The sequence below is a fragment of the Adelges cooleyi genome, unplaced genomic scaffold (assembly GCF_023614345.1).
Source record: "Adelges cooleyi isolate 19-005CV unplaced genomic scaffold, UGA_ACOO_1.1 ACOO_flye_CR_arks_rails_tigmint_CR_PRNA_651, whole genome shotgun sequence".
NCBI classification, from domain to species: Eukaryota; Metazoa; Arthropoda; class Insecta; order Hemiptera; family Adelgidae; genus Adelges; species Adelges cooleyi.
The window spans coordinates 8,368,278-8,387,760 of NW_026096352.1; the positions used below are offsets into that span (position 1 = coordinate 8,368,278).

The 19,483-nt window shown below is 31.0% G+C and overlaps 2 protein-coding genes across 2 annotated transcripts in view; one reads left to right on the top strand and one right to left on the bottom strand.

Moving 5' to 3' along the window:
* The window catches only part of LOC126844998 (hemicentin-1-like), a 156,612-nt gene that overhangs the window by 3,323 nt on the left and 133,806 nt on the right, over positions 1–19,483 (bottom strand). The window contains exons 11-13 of the mRNA XM_050583568.1: positions 19,182–19,457; positions 15,727–16,041; positions 9,889–10,119 (exon numbers count right to left, since the gene is read on the bottom strand). Of these exons, the coding sequence (XP_050439525.1) occupies positions 9,889–10,119; positions 15,727–16,041; positions 19,182–19,457 (822 nt within the window). The remainder of the gene's footprint in view (positions 1–9,888; positions 10,120–15,726; positions 16,042–19,181; positions 19,458–19,483) is intronic.
* LOC126844999 (phenoloxidase 1-like) lies at positions 475–8,830 on the top strand. Its single transcript, XM_050583569.1, has 13 exons — positions 475–601; positions 1,198–1,321; positions 2,847–3,039; positions 3,112–3,335; positions 4,578–4,780; positions 4,863–5,013; positions 5,084–5,185; positions 5,586–5,750; positions 5,825–5,953; positions 6,036–6,233; positions 6,422–6,557; positions 6,730–6,968; positions 8,131–8,830. Exons 2-13 carry the CDS (start codon positions 1,214–1,216, stop codon positions 8,584–8,586), a joined length of 2,304 nt encoding a protein of 767 aa, XP_050439526.1. The 5' UTR covers positions 475–601; positions 1,198–1,213; the 3' UTR covers positions 8,587–8,830.

Here is a 19,483-nt window from a genome sequence, read left to right on the forward strand (position 1 = left end):
ATGTAATCGAAATGCGTATTCAATTAAAATAAACCAAAAAGTCAAATAATCTACAAGAACATAAAGCGAAGAAAGAAATAAAGGAAGGGGGTGGGCATTATCAATTTTACGGAAAAAGGGCCTCACATTCATAATTTGCCCTGAAAACTTTCAAACGGGTTCTAAGTGTGTAGTTGTATTGTAGTTTTATCTACTAAAAATATCAGTAACTATAAAGTCGATAAAAAAATATCGTTTATTTCGTGAAATCATGCGAATTTCAACATAGATCATTTACAAATAATCAGCTTGTGTCTTGCATAGTAGTACGTATTATTTAGTTAGCAGTCGTGGTTTCCGGCGTTTTTGTTATTTCCCATAGAAAAGTGTATCCCAAAGCCCAACGAAATCTAATCGAAGCGGAAGCAACGCGGTTAGACATTTTTTTTCCAGCTCAAGTGTGAAACACTATCGGCCAAAAGTCATGTTAAACTCTCCATTGTGGTTTTTAAAATTCGTTATAAAAGAGTAATAAATTAGTAGCAACCATTAATCGTTCGAGCAACGGCTTCATTAGTATTCATCGGAAGGCACGTTCTTTTCTCTTACATCAAGCTTTTTGGTAACGCTTTAGTATTATATAATATAAATAATGTAAAACTCTAACTGACTAAATATAATATTATCAATAATTACTCTATTAAAATTGTTAGATGTGATCAAGTTTCTTGACTATTATGCAAAATTATATTTGAATAATGAAAAAAGTAACAAAATATATTTTTATTTGAATAACAATTTATATGCATAACTCTGTTAGTATCAATAACGTTTTTAAAGTTGATATAATATTAATATTAACTATTTTTATGTGATCAAACAAAAACGGGTCTTAAAAAAAATCTGTGTTAAAATTTTTCAAAATAACTACTGTAATTTTATTGTTTAAGTTGTATTAAAATAAAAACACGGAGAAATATTTCTTAGTTGTACTTTAAATTTCCTTAGCAATATTATGAAAGCTTTTTGAGTGAAAACTCTATCGAATCAAATCTCATTTGGTTAAATGCGAGGAATTTAGTAAATTTTACGATAATTTTAATTGCCTGTTTTATTAAAAAAACTTAAGAAGATAATAACAAAATATCATATTTTTTTTCTAAAATCATGTATAATAGTTAGACTATATAAGATGAACAGTTGAATTGTTATTAACAGGTTGACGTCTATCGCCATGACGGACAAAACAAACATTTTATACCTCTTCGACAGACCTACTGAACCTTTATTCATTGGAAAAGGCGATGACAATGTTACTTTCGATATTCCTACTGAATACTTGGTATGTACTTGTTTTTTATTTACCATCAAGACCTGTATTATTGTATTAAGGAAAAAAGACAAAAGTATTACTTAATAAAATGTCCTCAATATTAAAAAGTATTTTTACATTGTTTTTTTATAAGCGAGTATTTACTAAGCAAGTGTCTCGATAATATTGAAAGGCACCTCTTGAATACAAACATCATAACACAAAAAATGTCGATTTTGAGTTGGCTCCACTACTATAACCACTTTTTTTATAGCAGCGCGAGAAACAATATCTACCATTTGCACTAATCAGTTTCTTCTTACCATATTTTTTTTACCGCTAGATAGCGTCAAGTGCCTTTTTTAGGTGCCATTTAAGTCCGTTACCTTCTAAAGCCTTAAATTCCATTTTTCCAAAAATGATATTTTTTGAGTTATGCCGTTTGTATTCTAGGGATGCGATATAATACTAGCCACTTTTTTAAAATACAAATTATTTCTATTATTCATAAAGCAAGTACACTATAACACTATTATTTAAAAAGTAATGAAATGATTTATTTAAATTGTATCGATGAAAAATCTAAGAAGAAGATGAGGTTATCTCTAACTTTTTTTAAAATAAACTAGAAGCTGAAAAATTCTTTTAAAAAATACAATTATTACTAATAATTTCTTGTAAGGATATTAATTGGCTTCCTTGAAACCTGCGTATTTTTTTTTTATCAAAAACAACCTATTCTAATTTTTATCGTACTCTAACGCGTGGTCCGATAATAGTTTTGAAAACGGATATAGAATTTTCAATACTTGCTTGATGTATCAATCGAAGTACGTTTAAATGTTATTAAATTATAAATTAGATTAAAAACCTTTGAAAATTGCAATTTTGCACATAGAAATTATTAATTAACAAAAAATAATTTTAAAATTTGTAAATGTTTTGAAGAATCCAAATGTTTTATTAAAACTTAAATCAGATTATTTTTAAGAACTTTCTGTTCGAAGTAGAAACAAATATTTTTATACAAAAATAAAACCTGTATCCGTTATAAAAATTGCATAATTTGGTGTTAAATATAAGTTTCATCATGTGTTATCAGAGTGTTATCTATATCGTATACCTTTAGTCCTTTAAAGTATATTTTTTAAAAATATTTTTAAATCATATATGTTTTTAGTTTTAACAAGAATGATGTTTAATGACAGAACTTACAAACAATCGAAAATTGTTAAAATTTGAACTACTTTTAAATTATTCTTACTTTGATAGATATTTGTCTCCGGATCAAAAGTATGATCTGAATTTTGAAAACGTTTTCTAGTCTTCTGGTGCTTTAAGTCGAATTAATTTGTGATATAAGCAATAATTGTTTCTAGTACGAGTACTTCCTCTCAAAGCTATTTAATATCTTACGACTTGATAAAAATAATATCATTGTCAAAACGATTTCTGGTTCAGTGGACTGATTTTCTTGAGATAAAAATCACTCAATCCACAGAATAATAATATTAACATGTAAATCTATTTGCCCAATATTTTTGTTCATTTCAAGGTGGACCGTTACAAACCGTTGGCGTCCGAACTTCAAACTAGGTTTCCCAGCGGCGGCAAAACCGTACCCATAACTAAGCTGAACAAAATTCCGGACCTATCGTTTCCGCTGTCTTTGGGTCGAAATGAACCGTTCTCTCTATTCAACCCATATCACAGTGATATGGCCGCTCGTTTAATCGAGATTTTCATGGGTTGGTTTGTATTTTTTATATTTATTATTCATAACAATATAATAATATTATATTAATTTACCTGTCTCTTAGCTGCCAAGAATTATGACGAGTTCTTATCGCTATCAGTGTACTGCAGGGACCGCATTAACTCTTACATGTTCATCTACGCTCTGTCCGTGGCCATGATACACAGACCTGACACCCGCAACCTACCACCGCCGTCTCACGCCGAAATGTTTCCCAGTCTGTACTTGGACTCGTCCGTATTTAGCAGGGCAAGAGAAGAATCAGTTGTCATTCAAGCCGGTTCCAGGGTGAGTAATGTCTATCTATATTATACTACTATCCATCAGCGGTGGATCTATGGGTTGTGCATTTAAACCTGCCTAATGCGGATGTTAGGAGGTTAAAAATTGTTTAAGGAAAAAAAAAAACACGTACACTTTTTTACTATATGTCTTCTACGGGTTAGTATTTGTAAGTGGTATCTATGTAAATTTCTATAGACAAATCTCTGAAATTAAAACCTAGACAAAACAGTTTTCTGTAGATAAAATTAATCGAGTATTGACTATATAAATGTGGTTTTTTAGTGATGTACTTTTGCTCGTAAAAATATTTAAATACATTTTTAAAAATTATTGTTTAATATGCTATAATGATGAAAATAACATTAGATCTACCTATGGGCTACAGTATTATTTTCAACTTTAAGTCTAAAACTACGCTTAAATATCAAAAATAAAAATTAACCATCCCGGAGAAAAATGGTAATGATCATAACTGAGATAATAAATTACAAATTTGTGACCGATTTTAAATACTCATAAGATTTTAAGGGTATTTATTTTTATTCTGATACCCATATCACACTCTCCAAAGTGTGAGCTTTTCCTAATGATGATCGAAAATACCTTAGATGTTCAATTTGTAATCTATAGACGGATTTTTTGAAGAAATCGTTCCAATGTAAAAAAATAATTAACAAAAATACATGTAAAATCAATAACTATTTAGCTCGACATAACTTTTTGAAAACTGAAGGATATGCATATGAATGTAACCATTGCAAATAATTATTTGCAACAAAATAAGTTCTTAAAATCTCTTGTTATAGCCATCGAATAAATCATATACTAAAAGTAATTGTCATGGCTTTTAGAATTTTCAAACCACAGAGCACAAGTTTAAATCACATATCGGTTTAAGCTAGCCACATATACTTAGTAAATTCTAGAATTCTAGATTTAATAGATAACGAGGAAAAAAATCCCGTCAAAATAATAAAAATCATCCAATCATATTTTGATCGCTGTCAAAATTGAATCAGCTCATTTAGACAAACCATGAACAAATATAAGTAAAATATTAAGGAAAATTTTTAATCCACGTAGGTTTTTTTTGCGGTTTCTTTTATCTTTTAATTGTTTTTTTCCTTGACAATTTTCCTACCAATATCTTATACATTAACGACATATTTAAACACATTTCGAGACTCGAGTGTCGATGACATCTCACATCTGTATTGATTTTTAATCGCATTATTTTTGCTGCAGACGCCCATCGAAATACCATATGACTACTCGGCCACTGACGTAGACATTGAGCACAGAATCAGCTATTTCCGTGAAGACGTCGGCGTGAACCTTCACCACTGGCATTGGCATCTCGTGTACCCTTTCAACGGTCCCTTAAGTGTGGTTAACAAAGATAGACGGGGCGAACTCTTCTATTACATGCACCAGCAGATCATTGCCAGGTAAATAGGGTTCAGCATTTTATTTTTTGTACATGTTGTCGACGTTTAGAAATACCGTAATATTAACCGATTATATACCTAGGTACAACATGGAACGGTTATCAAACGACATGAGTCGGGTGGTGCGTTTAACCAGCTGGCACGAACCAATTCCGGAAGGATATTTCCCGAAACTCGACAACGTACTAGCCAACCGCGTGTGGCCTCCTAGACCTGCCAACACTAAACTTTCTGTGAGCAAATTTACCATTAAAATGTATAAACATATAAGAACGAGTATATTTGTAATTTTCATTACTACAGAACATCAACAGAGAAGTGGAACGGATTAAGTTTGATATCGAAGACATGGAGCGCTGGAGAGACCGCATATACACCGCCATTCATTCAGGATTTATCATAAACGTAATGATATAGCCTATTTATACGTTTTCTAAAAGTTAACGTAATGACATAAACTTAAATTATTAAGGTGTTTAATACTAGCTATTAAATTTACTACAATTATTTTTTTGTGAAAAAATGATTTTTTGTTTTTTTCTACAAGTCTTCTCATATATTTTTATACATGCAGTTTTGATCCAATATTACTTTAATACCTACTATAATAATAATAAAGCTTGTCGAACTATGGGTTTATATGAAATATGGTGGTGTAATGTTAGTTTAGGTGTGTTCATAAAAAAGTTCAGTAACTGTATTTTAACGATCAATCGAAACCACTTGATCTTCCACTGGATAACATGTAAAACCGTGAGCTCTCAAATAGTAGCCTGGTAGGTAATCAAATTTATTTATTCTTTAGACCGCCGGACAGCAAGTCAGGCTAACCGAAACCGATGGAATCGACATACTAGGAAACTTGATGGAATCTAGTATACTGAGCCAAAATCCAAATTTGTACGGTGGGCTGCACAACAACGGGCACAATGCTATCGCTTACAGCCACGATCCCGACAGCAGATACTTGGTATAATAATAATAATAATAATAATTTAATATTCCATTGGTAATCGACAACGCGCATCTCTTGGTCTTTGGCAGGAAAACTACAGCGTGATGGGAGATTCGGCGACGGCTATGCGAGATCCGATATTCTACCGATGGCATGCTTACATCGACGACATATTCCACGAATTCAAAGCTACCATTCCCAGTTACAGCGTTCAAACCGTAAGCCTCTTGAGTACCTAGCATACATTGCTTAGCCAAAACGCACTGGGGTAATAATATTTTTTAACTTAATGCTTTATAGTTGTCCTTCGAAAATGTCAGGGTGGAAAGCGTAAGAATTACCAGCCAAAGTAATGGACAACAGCTTACCAACGAGTTATCCACGTACTGGCAACAGAGCGAATTGGACCTATCTAGGGGTTTGGACTTTATGCCTCGGGGCGCAACACTGGTCAGGGTCACTCACTTGCAACATGCTCCGTTCACGTACAGAATCGTCGTAAGTAAATTGTATAACCATACGTTCGTATACAAAAATTACTCAACACTTTATCTGTCTATCACGCTTTATTTTATCTCTTAACTGGTAAATTTTTTTTTTGAGAAAATCGTTATCGATCAAATAGGATAGTAATTTTTTTCATTGTGTATTCCATTTTGTTGCAAATGCATTTTTTAAATGTCTAGGTTGCGAACAACGACACTCAACGTATGGGTACCGTTCGCATTTTCATGGCACCTAAATTCGACGAACGTGGCTTACCATTCTTGTTTAGCGAGCAAAGGAAACTGTTTGTGGAGCTGGACAGATTCAGCACGACTTGTATGTATTCAACGATACGCAGTTCTTATTTAAAACAATGGTAGACGATAATTTTTATGGGTCAAAGAGAAAAATTTGAAATATTGTTTTGGGCGTTTAACGTGGCACACGGATTACGTTTCATCACAAATATTAATAATAATAATTTATTACCTTACAATTTGTTGTACAGTGAAAAGAGGAACAAATGAGATCACACGTCGATCGACAGAGTCATCGGTGACTATACCCCACGAAGTGACCTACCGAAATTTGGACAGCAACAGGCCTACTTCCAACGATTCAGTGTCGGGACAGGCTTTCAATTTCTGCGGTTGTGGATGGCCACAAAATATGTTAATTGCAAAAGGTTCGCCCGAAGGGTTCCAATGCCAGTTGTTTGTTATGGTGTCAAATGGCGCCGAGGATACGGTAATAATATTTGAACCGTCACGATTACATTTCAATTACCGGACCCGGGGGGTTGTTGTCGTGGGTTGTAAAGCAATTACTTAAAAAACCTCAGACTTATATAAAAATTAAATTTAAAAAAAAACATTTTTTTCTTTAACTTTTAATTTTAATACAAATTGAATAAACCGGATAGACAAAGATTAAAAATAGTATAACTATTCAAGTTTTGTTGAGAAAAAAGACTAGCGAACGTTTCAATAAAATACAATTTGAATGACGTTTAATGACGGACTTGTTGCAATCCTGTTAAAATGAATCATTAAGTGATAGTAGTCAAGAACATGTTATAAATCCTCTATCTAATAATTGTTACTGTTTATTGTGTTTGTAATTTTAGAGAAAATATTAATTTTCGTGTGCATATTTAAAACGTTGTGACTCGTTATGTGTATAATGTATATGCGACACAATAAATTAAAATGTAGCCTAACTCGATGGAAGTAATTTGCATAAAATAATTTGGTAAACAGTAGGCTAAGCACACATTTTAAGTATACGGCTTAATAGAATATATCTCTTATATTTTAATTAGTTCATTATTGTCACATCAAGATTGGGATCGTTTTAAATTAATGGGATTGTGGAGTTTATCGTACCCGACAAGTGACGTACTTAAGATTTATCTCTGTGAGTTGGTAGTATATATATATATATATACCAAAGGATTAAAAGAATAAAATAAATATTAAATTAAATAACGTAAGATCTTTATATTAATAAGTGGTTTAGTTCATCCTCTTTAGATTTACTTTTAATTTAATCTCGTTATTATAGCCTAATATAAATGTTTTTTTCGTATGTTAATTCAACGGTAATAGGTATACGATTTAGTTTAATTAAATCAAATCTAATCAAATTTCTCCGCTTAACGGAAAAACATAGTGGCATACATATGTTTTTGGGCTCTAACGAGGTGCAGCCGCCATATTCCTTGTACTCCTTGCACTACAAACGAATTTTCATTATAGGTACATATAATATAATGTTTCGCGAAATTGATGAGATGACGCAATTATATGTTTGTGTACCCAGTCCAAAAACATATCCATGTTAAAAATTTATATGAAACTTAAATAAAAAAATAATTTATTAATACACATTTCTGTCAATAACATATCAGGTGCAGAACAACGGACAAACCCAACAAACCTGCGACGACGCTTCAAGTTATTGCGGTCTTCGTGACGCCCGTTACCCGGATGCCAGGAGCATGGGATTCCCGTTCGACCGTACTCCTAGGGACGGAGTGGCTTTGTTACAACAATTCTTGACGCCCAATATGGTCACTCAGGATGTGCGCATACGATTTTCGAACCGTGTCGTAGCCTCTCTACCAGCGGGATCCACCAGCGGCGGCAGTTCGACTACTCAGAGTCAGAATCAGAATCAGAATCAGAACCAGAACCAGAGCCAGAAACCGAACCAGAACCAGAGGCCGAACCAAAACCAGAGCCAAAATCAGAATCAGAGACCGAACCAGAACCAGAGTCAAAGTCAAAACCAGAGGCCAAACCAGAACCAAAGGCCAACCCAAAACCAGGGTTCATCCGGATCAGGGGGTAACAGGTGGAACTAACGAAAACCAAATAATTCGATTTTAGACATCGATCGAAAGCATAACCGGACGCGCCTTTATTCATTTTTACATTATTATATTAATTATTATTTATCCTATCGGCTCATAATTTATTAATTGGCCGTACATTGCCACATAAATATTTATGCATACATATATTAAAATACAATAAGTACATATACATGAAGAATTATCATTGTTCTCAATTCATATTACTATAGGATAATAAATTATCATTTATCAATTAGTTAAAATTATATAAACCCGTTTATACTATAAAATCAATATAATGATTATCATAATACGTTGACTATTTGAATTTGTTTATAAAGTTACCGTAGGTATAACATAATCTAGCTGTTACACTTACACTATGTATGGTTAATTCTTTGTTTTGTTCTAATCAATCACATAATCCATTAAGGAACTCAAGTGCGCCTATATTCATAGATACCTAAGTACATATTTTCTCGAAGTCTTGTAAATATTCTAGGGATTCTAAAGCTTAGAAAATTAGAGTTTGTGGTGGTGGATAACGTCTGTTTCGCGAAGTTAAAAAAAATCAACTCAATACCAATAGTATAGAGCTCGGTACTTCACTCCACTGCACCACACACGATGACTAAATTTGACTAATAAGTTATTTCATGCACTCGTATATGAAACTGACCTTATGGGACGGTAGACGGTTATAGCCAAGAGACAAATGATTTTGAACAATGTTTGTCTTTACTGATATCTGTAGTTATTGGAATTAAAATTACTATTGACCTATCTCTGTTTTTCGACTAAAAATATTAACAGTGTAATTAAATCGTGTATTTTTACGGGAAAACAAAAACTAATAACAACAATACTTATTTGTTAATTTGGTCAAATATAAATCAGAGCTATTTAAACTGAATAGGTACAGAATTTAACGAAAAACATAGACAGAGTACATACGACCGGTATCGCGGCACGGTTCGTTATTAAATATTGTGTTTACTCGACGTTTATTGTAAAAGTACATAATCCTCGTTTAGCTTGTCTGTCTGATTTTATATAAAATATTCTTTCACTGACACTAGCAAAGTAGGTTTTCTCTGGAGTACATTTTTTGATGGAATTCCGGAATAACGGTGTGTATTGATTTTGCGCAAGGCGTTTCAAAACCTTAAAAAATATTGTCAATTGCAAAAAGAAAACCTATCCATTCCCCTCGTTTCCATATTATTCTACACATCATGGTAATACATTGTTTAAATTATTGAACCCTTCTCTGGGGGACTTTTTTCCCATTAACATTTTCACTATACTAACTTGAAACAACTGGACGTCGATCGGCGCTGTCCTTGGCTCCGGAAAATCGAATTTCTTCACCGTCTCGGGACCTGACAGTTGTGGATCGTTGCTGGAATACTGATTGACCGGTCGTTAGTCGTTTGGCAAACACAACGGCCATCGCACATGCACCCACAAAACAACAGCTAAGAAGTACAATCCCGACGTATGCGGCATTCGAGAACCTGGTGACAGTGCTGGTGGAATCGCCTTAAGTCACAATCACATAAACAACAGATTAATTAGTTTAGATGAACGGAAAGGACTATTTATTATTAGGGGGCCAAAGGATAGGTAATATTTGACAATACTTGATTTAGTAGCCATTTTAAATAAGCCGACTAACTTTAGGGTGAACTACTACTGAGTTTTCTAGTTAAAAAACTTTTAAAGGTACACATCGGGTAGGGACTTTGCGTTGTAGTCTTTATTCGTATAAAATTTAGCGTTTTTCGTTCCCTTCGAAGCGTTTAAATAAACAAGAAATCTCTCTATAGTATTAGATAAATGACAAATAATAGTAATTTTTCGTACTACACGTTTAATTAAACATAATATTTAGTTAGCACGTACAAGTATAACACTTTTTTTATGACGGCAAAGCTCTGCTCAGGTATGGACAATAGTTTTCAATTTACTCGTTTTATTATCAACTTAACCATTTTTTTCCACGCATTTTTTTTTTTATCAAAAGGTAGAAACAATGCATATAAACTTAGATAAAGAAATATTAAAGACTGGGGGGGGGGGAGAGAACAATATTGTTATTTTCTTTGTGTTTTCTACTTTAATTTCTTATTGTTGGACTACTGCAATAACAATTTTAGAACATAATAGGTTTTTGAAATTATTATAGTTATGCTTTATTGTTTACGTCGAATATTATTTTATACATTAAAAAAATAAACCTCCAGTTTTACAGATTATCATTTCAATCATTTTTGTTATTTAAAATAACTAAATTATCCTATACATGTTTTAAATATTATAGACATTATTAAAAATCATCAATTTCCTAAAGCTACTTTAAAGTTGACTTTTTGTTTAAAAGTTTTTATCTCCTCCACTAGTACTATAATATAGTAGGTATATTGTATCTTTACTATTGTAGTATTTTATTATTAAGCGGCTTTTAGTTTGCAAAACATACCGAAAAATAAAACATTGTTAGATTATATTTTAATATACCTTAAGCTTTATGTTCTATCAACAACACCTGACATCATAATTATTTATGTATACTACTGTATACTTACTGTATGGTTTTTGGTATTGCGTTAGTTGATAGTGAAAAATTAATCGCAAGATAGTGTTCCCTACTAATAATGACTTTTTTTTTATAATATTTTTCAATACTTACAGGTGTAGTTAATTTCTGTATTAAATTGATCAATATAACCATACATGATACAAAATTATTACAAGTGGGATAAGACAAAAAATTAAAAATTTTCTGAATTTGTTGAAATATCAATAATGAGCAAAAGTTGTCTATTTATCTGAATATTTATTAAAACCCCAAAAATATAAATACTTTTTAAAAGTCTGAATTTTATATACATTTTTATATGTACATAATTTTACATAATACAAAGTGTATTCTGTGGAATAATATAAATAGTCTGGGAATCAGTTGACGTGTATTCCGCACTGAGCTTATGAAATTCTATTTAGAATTATATAACTATTAGAACTGTTTATATGATTAAATGATTTATTCAAATCGTTAGCATTATTATAATTATGTTTATTTATTATTTTTTTGTTTTATTGGAGTCTTATGATTATTTATTTGTGTATAATATCCGTTTTTTTTTTATCATAGACCTCTTGCCAATATCTTATCTATAGTTTTTATACTTTCTAACTAAGGATAAAATGTATTAAAATATTACATTGGTTCAATATAGATATTGGTAAATTTATGTTTTATAGAATTTAGGTTCAATGTTGATCGAGATTAGTTATTTTAGTTTTCAATCGAAAATAAACAATAAAGAAAGAGCAATTGTATTGTACGAAAAATAATAAGCCAGTTAACCACGACGGCACTGGAAATGAATACAATAATAGCCAAGTTATACGTGATCGGAATGAGGTGGCTGCCTTATCGTTATTCGTTTTAATGGCGAAAAACTTATTTATATTTTGATTACGAAGCCATTGCAAATCAAACTTTGGACTTTATAAAAATTAACTTCTTTATTTGTGTTTTACGCGCATATTTATCATCTATGAACTATGTATAACCGCAATAAGCGTGCTTATCGGCTTCGCAATATTAATTTTGTTGCGTATTTTGTTTCATGTCGAATATAGGTACTAAAATCGAATTCAGTGCGCTTACAATGTTTAAAGTAGCTACATGGTGATTCGTTAAGGACAAGACAATAATTTTCTTATAAAATAATTTTAATTTTTTAGTTTTTCTTTTTGGAAATACTTTAGTTTATGTTATTTTACAACACTGGAAAATTATAAAAAATTTATCATTTTCAATTTTTCTAGAGCGCCATCAGCTTTTAAAACTTAAATGAGAACGTATATATTTAATTAAATTTTATAATTTAGTATAGTTTGCTGAATATTTTGACTTATTATTTAATTATTGAAGTTTAAAGTTTCCCTGTCCTATAACAAGAGGAGGGGTGGAGGGAAGAGTTATTTTATCTGCGTGCGTTACTCGACCACACTCTACCACCCGTCCTAAATTTTAAACTTTAAAAGTAATTTTCTAAAACTGGTTATCAGCAAGTCAATATTTTCAGTAAATTATTTTACTTCCAAAAAGGTACTTAAATATATACGTTCGTCGTTCCCATTTAAGTTTTAGAAGTCGATAGACCTCTGGAAAATACTAAAAAATGTAAATAGGTACTTTTTAATTTTATAATAATGTAAAATAAAAACAAAACGAATTTCAGAAAGAAAGACTATACAATTGCAATTATTTTAGAACAAAATAAGTGTGTTATCAGTGTGTTATAAGTGTGTTATTTGTATCCTAAATGTATCACCTTGTATGCTTAAAAACGTTGGGATTATATTAATGAACGTCAACGTTATTAACATCATAATATAAATCAAAGACTGAGCGGACAAATCCGCTTATGAGATGAAGAAAAGGCATTATTAGATAGCTCTCTAAAGGAGTTAATATCGATTGAGATGGTTTATTTTTTTTCCTTATAAATTTCTATGTACCCATATATTGCAAAATGTTCATATAACATGTTCACACAGTTATAATGACAGATTTAAGACACTACCCTCGATTATTACTATAATAGTTTTCAATTACTAGATACTTAAATTAACGGAAAATGGCCAAAGGTTATCCTTTCCGAGAATTTTGTATTTTTCTTCTCTTCAGAAATCTTTAAACGCGCAAAGCCGTTTTGTTATAGAATCAACGAGCCTGTAAAAACTCAAAGCCGAGTCGTCCGATTGCTTTCGTTTGGGTCCACCGTTAGTTTATTAACGTTTTAGTTTGAAATTCAATAAATTCAGCTTGAACAAACTAACGAAGTGCGGCAAAGTACAGGGTTACTCGAATATAAACGAGTAATTTGTTTCGCTCGAAAAACTAAAACATATTACATAGGTACCTACATATTAATAGCGTAGGTATAAGTCTAAGTACTCTTCACTAATAGATGCTGCGGGTCGATTTAACATTTTTATTTTCTCTAGCCAATAATACTAAATAACCTAACTCTACCAGGTCGGATCGTAGTCGTGCGATGTGCTCGGACCGACGAGAAAGTTCTTAGAGAGTCTTTATTAAAATGTCACATTTTGAGTATAAAACTTACAGCAAGTACGCTATAGAAATGAACGGCCGCAGCACTGGTGTCTATGATGTTTATTTAGCTTTAAGACCGAGGAGCCCAGAGAAGAGAGTTTCTCGAGATGGGAATTTATCGGTTTTTACCGTTTTGATCATTATCGCAGAAGTCTTGTACTTATAATAAACGGGCGGAAACATGAAATACTTGGAAACTTCGAGTGCTCCAACAGTATATATGTATTTACTGATATTATGTGATAGTATGTTCATGCTACAGCCATATTAATTTCACAACATCAGTATGTATTTATGATTTATTAACTTTTGTGCATCGTTATTATAGATTATAGGGATAAAGCTTTAAATAGATTTACGTACGGCCAAAGGCATTGGACATTCTATAGTTAGGATACGTAACCGGTAATATACTCATTTTAGTCGTTCCTACAGCGTAATAATCATATTAACGAGTACACAACCTTGTTGATAATATAACCGTAAAATTAAAACATTGTTAAATGTTTATTTATAAAACCATTAACACGATAACGTGATGCGTTCAATGAACATTTTGCAATGAAATCAATTTACGACCAAAAATTAACGCTAGGAAATTATACAAAATTAATGACAGTTTTGAGTGAATCTAGCACAACTACTCTAGGCAACAATTACATACTGGACAACAATTTTTACTCTTTCGCTACTTGCATATATTTTGTGTTTCTATTATAAAATTCCTTGAATAGAAGAAAATATATGTTTTTTTAACAACGTTGTATTTTTGTCACATGGTAATATCGCTGGTATTGGATAAAAGTTCTGTATGGTTCAATACTTATTATTGTATAGTTTATAACAAACGTTTATTATTGAGACGACAGTGTAAGCACAAGTGAACGAGAGTTATAAAAATACATAAGAAAAAGTTTCTAAGTATGTCTAAACAAGGTTGATATAAAATTTAACAATTTTTTAATTGCAAAATCTCAAACAACTAAAGCCGATTGTTTTACAAGACGAACGTTCATGCCACTCGGCGATAAAAGTATAATAACATAATTCTTACACACAATTGAAATACGGCGTTGAATAAATTTAACGGGAATAAACTTGAGAGGCGTAGATGTAGCACAATTGCACACACGTTGCGCCGTGTTAACTTAATAATTTGTTAATTTGTTTCACTAAATAATTTTGAATATGTCTTGTTTAATTAAATTCCGTAATAAGATAAAAAATGTTTCTAGGAATAACGCTTTGCGTATAACATAATTTGTTAAAATACCATACTAACCGAGTATTCCAAGTTGAAAAATACCATTGTCGTTTCAATAATATTTAAGAAGAAAGCTTAGTATAATAATAATTCATCAAATATTTATTGAATAAGGAGCTCAAGAATTACAATAATGGTTTTAATTTCATAAGTCAGTATTAATATTGTATTTTGTTTTGTTATTTGTTTAAGGGTTTTCAATAAAGTATTACAAAATATTTGATGTATTCTAAATTGTTTTTATTGCAAAAAAAAAAAAAAATCATAATAAAGTTTTACTTCTTATTGTCTTGAAGTTTTTCAGTGACTGTTTTTCACGAGTATTATTCATCGAGACATAACTTGTGAAAACAATAAGCTGGTTGATAAATTTAAACTGTCCTTTGATGTTAATATTTTTTTAGCTGTTAAATTATCATTTGTCTAATTTTTTAAAATTAATTTTATACTTTTATGTTTATATTTTAAACAAGGTATATATATATATAGATATAGATACAGATACTAAATGTAAGGAAAACAATATAGAGTTTACCTATCAGATTCTAGATATAATATCATAAACGATGAAATGTAAACTAAATAAAGAACATTATAGTCATTGTGGGAGTTGCGGTGAAGTACTGCCTTATGGGCATAATGAATAAGTAACATTTTTTGGACGTTTCAGCATATTTTTAGATTTGTTTAATACTATATTATAATTTTTAATATGGAAAATTTCAATGTAAATGATTACGTTGCTTACCGGCCACTCGAGGATCCTTAGGGTTGGGCGCGGTTTCCACGTACACTTGAATGTACCTAGTGCTGGGTCCTTTGGCGTTACTCGAGTGTATCGTGACCACGTATTGGGTAGACGGTCGCAAGCCCGTGACTTGCACGGAAGTTTGTCCGGTCTGGCTTTGGTAACTGTTCAGCTTGTGATCCGAACGGCCAGCCACGGCCACGGTGCAAATCAGCTGTTGCGGTAGTCCACCACCGTAACCAGGCTCACAGAGTACCGTGAACCTGGTGCTGGTCACGTTCATAGGAGTGCAGGTTCGAGGAGGTCCCGGCCTCTCTGAAAATTCAGTCAATTATGCAGTGTATTACAATTTTCTGTTAGGGATAATATGAAAAAAAAATTGTTGCCCCTAACCCCTTTGTATAAATCTTGCTCTTATGGCTGAACCAAAAATATGTACCATGCTATTTTGTTTTTACTCAAACTGTTTGTTTAATTATATAGTTTTTAAGTTTCAATGAGACAAAGTGCATTTTAAGTCATTTAAGTTAGATATAAAAAAAGTTTAAAATATAGATTACCTTACATTTATTTATTAAATGAAATATAATAAAATGTTAATTTTTTCTTGACATTTCGTCCAATAAAAAAAACTAGGGGTGATAATCACCCTGATCACCCCATATAAATACGCCATTGATATTGATATTATATCGACGTCTGTTTCGTTTGGTTATACGGGAAATAACACTTATGCCACAATAATAATGAACTTTTTGGAACAGGCATCATACACACTGACAGTGCTTCTTAAAAATAATGTTCTAAGGGCACATAATCATTCCACCATCATAGACAATTAAAATCATACACGATACACGACACATAAAGTGACCAGATCAAAATTCTATAAAAGCGGGACAAGTATTCAAAAGCAACTAGAGGAAGTGGGGTATCCCTCCTCATAAAATAGTACTCGTTGGATTTAATCTCTCTTAATAATTGGTTTTGGGAACACCTTTATTTCTTCATGCTAAAATTAGACAGTGCAAAAAAAAAAAATCATAATCAAAATTTAAATCAATTTTTCATTGAACATAAAATATTTATTTTATTAATACCTTAATAAAATTAAGTATATTATATACTTAACAAAAAAATTATAAAAACAAAATGTAACTTTAAAAAACAAGTATTAAATATTTTAACAAGTAAACTTATAATTATAATCAAAGTAGGATAAAAACCAAATTTAAATATACTTAATACAAATTTATAAAATATTTAATACAGACAAAAAAATGATTAATACTTAGTATTTATCATTTGATGCAATAGATTTGAGCAATAAAGGAGATTTTTTATCAGTTGTAACCATAGATATATAAAGAAATTTTTATAGGTCTATGGTTGTAACCACTTGGGTTTCATTTCTAAAACGGTGGTTACCTATAGCCGATTGAGAGTCCAGATCATAACGTGATAAAAACCAATATCTAGGTCTCTATGATAATAAGTGATATCACAGTATAGATTATAGAAACTGTACAAAATAAACTGATGTGATCTGATGGAACACAAAATATACACACCATAAGTGAAAATAAGAAAAAAATAACTATTGTTTGAAATCGGGACAAAAGCGGGACGTCGATTAAAAGTCGGTACATTTTACTGTCCCAATTTGATCACCATATTTAGCGGGACACCTGCTTGAATATCGGTACTGTCCCGCCAAAATCGGGACGTCTGGTCACACTAACGATACACCATACATCATACGCCATACAGTTAGTCTGACAATAATATGGAGAGCTGAATCGAGAACAAACATTTCCTGTGTAGATATTTAAACAGGGTAAAGTTATTTCTGGAAAAATTCAGAAGCAAAGTCAACAATGGTCAATGTACTTTTATTACACCACAAGTGTATTAAATGACTCACTTAATCACCGACATAAATATATATATATCACTATTGGTGTTGGTGTTAAACGGATTTTGTCTAAATAATTTATAGGGAAGAAATCAAGACGTATTTTTAATTTTCCGGATTACTAATTCAATAATATATTTTTATAGTTCTCAAAGTGTCTTCATTTAAGACCAAAAGTCAATTAGAGTTGGCTTTTCTATATTTATTTTTACTGGCGTCTATAAATTCTAAAGTTATCTAAATAAATAAATAAAACTAAAAGGGGTTAACTCGAAAAACAGCGAAGAAACATAACGGGTTTAGGAGAGCGTTTTTAACTTTTCGGCTGAATAAACATTAAAAAAACGTGACCCTTTATTATAACATTTTAAATAAAATGGAAAATGCTAGGCACTAAATTACTCGCTCTTATTTGGTGTATAGCCACGGTTTTTTTCGTCAAACTAAATTCCACCTAATATATATTTTTATAATTGCCGTGTGTTATATTTAATACATTTGTATGATAAATTAAATAGTTATTTGAGCTGATATTTTTTATGAAGTAAAAAAAAAATAAAAAGTTAGGTAAATTAATATATTACTAAAAACTATTTTATTGTTATGTTGTATAAATAGTTATAGGTTTATTAAATGTGGTATTAGGTGACAGTTATGTTATGTGAATTGTCAACAACTATAATTTTGGAAATGTTAAAATATATTTTTGCTTTTGAATAAAAAACTTAATCTCTATTATATAAAAACATTTTTGTATTTTATAACTAAAGCCATAAAAACTCGTACAATTATAATAAATGTAAAATAAAACAATCACCTCAAACTATTTTGTACGTAAGTTTATTGTTTAACTAAATTAGATGAAACATTTTTGTCACAACGGTAGGTATGTTTGTTTTGTTTAATATATAACATTACTCATCATTATAATTAGTTTATTAATTATACTACTCATTTAAATAATTTAAACTTAAATTTTTAGCTATATTTAATGAATAAAATATTTATTTATCCATCTCCACAAATCGTTTTTTTGTTGGCATCAATTCAATATTTTATTTTACCTTAAATTTTTTGTTTAGGTTATTAAAAATGTAATATGACAGACTTTTATTACTTTTTCCTTTTGAATGCTCTCGCGTCAAAAAAAGTGGGTAAAAGTAATCGATACGGTAATATGCCAAAAATATTGTTTATAGCAATTGAAAATATATGACCCATAATTCCTTTGTTGATAGGACATACTATCAACGTGTTTCCTTACTTGTAGCAATTTTGAAAAAAATTATGAGAAAACATAATTAAAAATAAAACTTTTTTCCGAAAATCGAACGAAATGGTTGAATGACCCTTAACCTAACTTACATCATATTTTATTTACAACATCTAAGTATGTACATAGCTAATTACTATTCAATCTGTAACGCGTTATATTTTTAAAAATGTTTTACTTCTAGTTTATTTGTTTGATAATTTGGTTTTAAACAATTAACGGTTCTAACTTCAGGTTCAATTTTTATCTATAACGAATTTCTCTTACCTGCCGGTACAACGTGAAACATGCAAGGATGCGATTGGGTGGCCAGTGTGTTGGTGGCCCAGCACAACATCGTGCCAAAATTGATAACTCTGAACTTGATCGTGGGTGATCCTTTATCTATAGTAGTCACTCTGGTTAATCCCGACACAGAACTGTTGAAAGCCCAACGGAATGATGTTGCCGCCGGATTGCTATTGACATCACATTTGATGTGTATGGTTTCTCCTCTGTGTGCACCGTACACGTGCTGTTGGTCACTGTTGCAAGCTGGTTCGTCTACAAAAAAAAAAATCGGATAGATT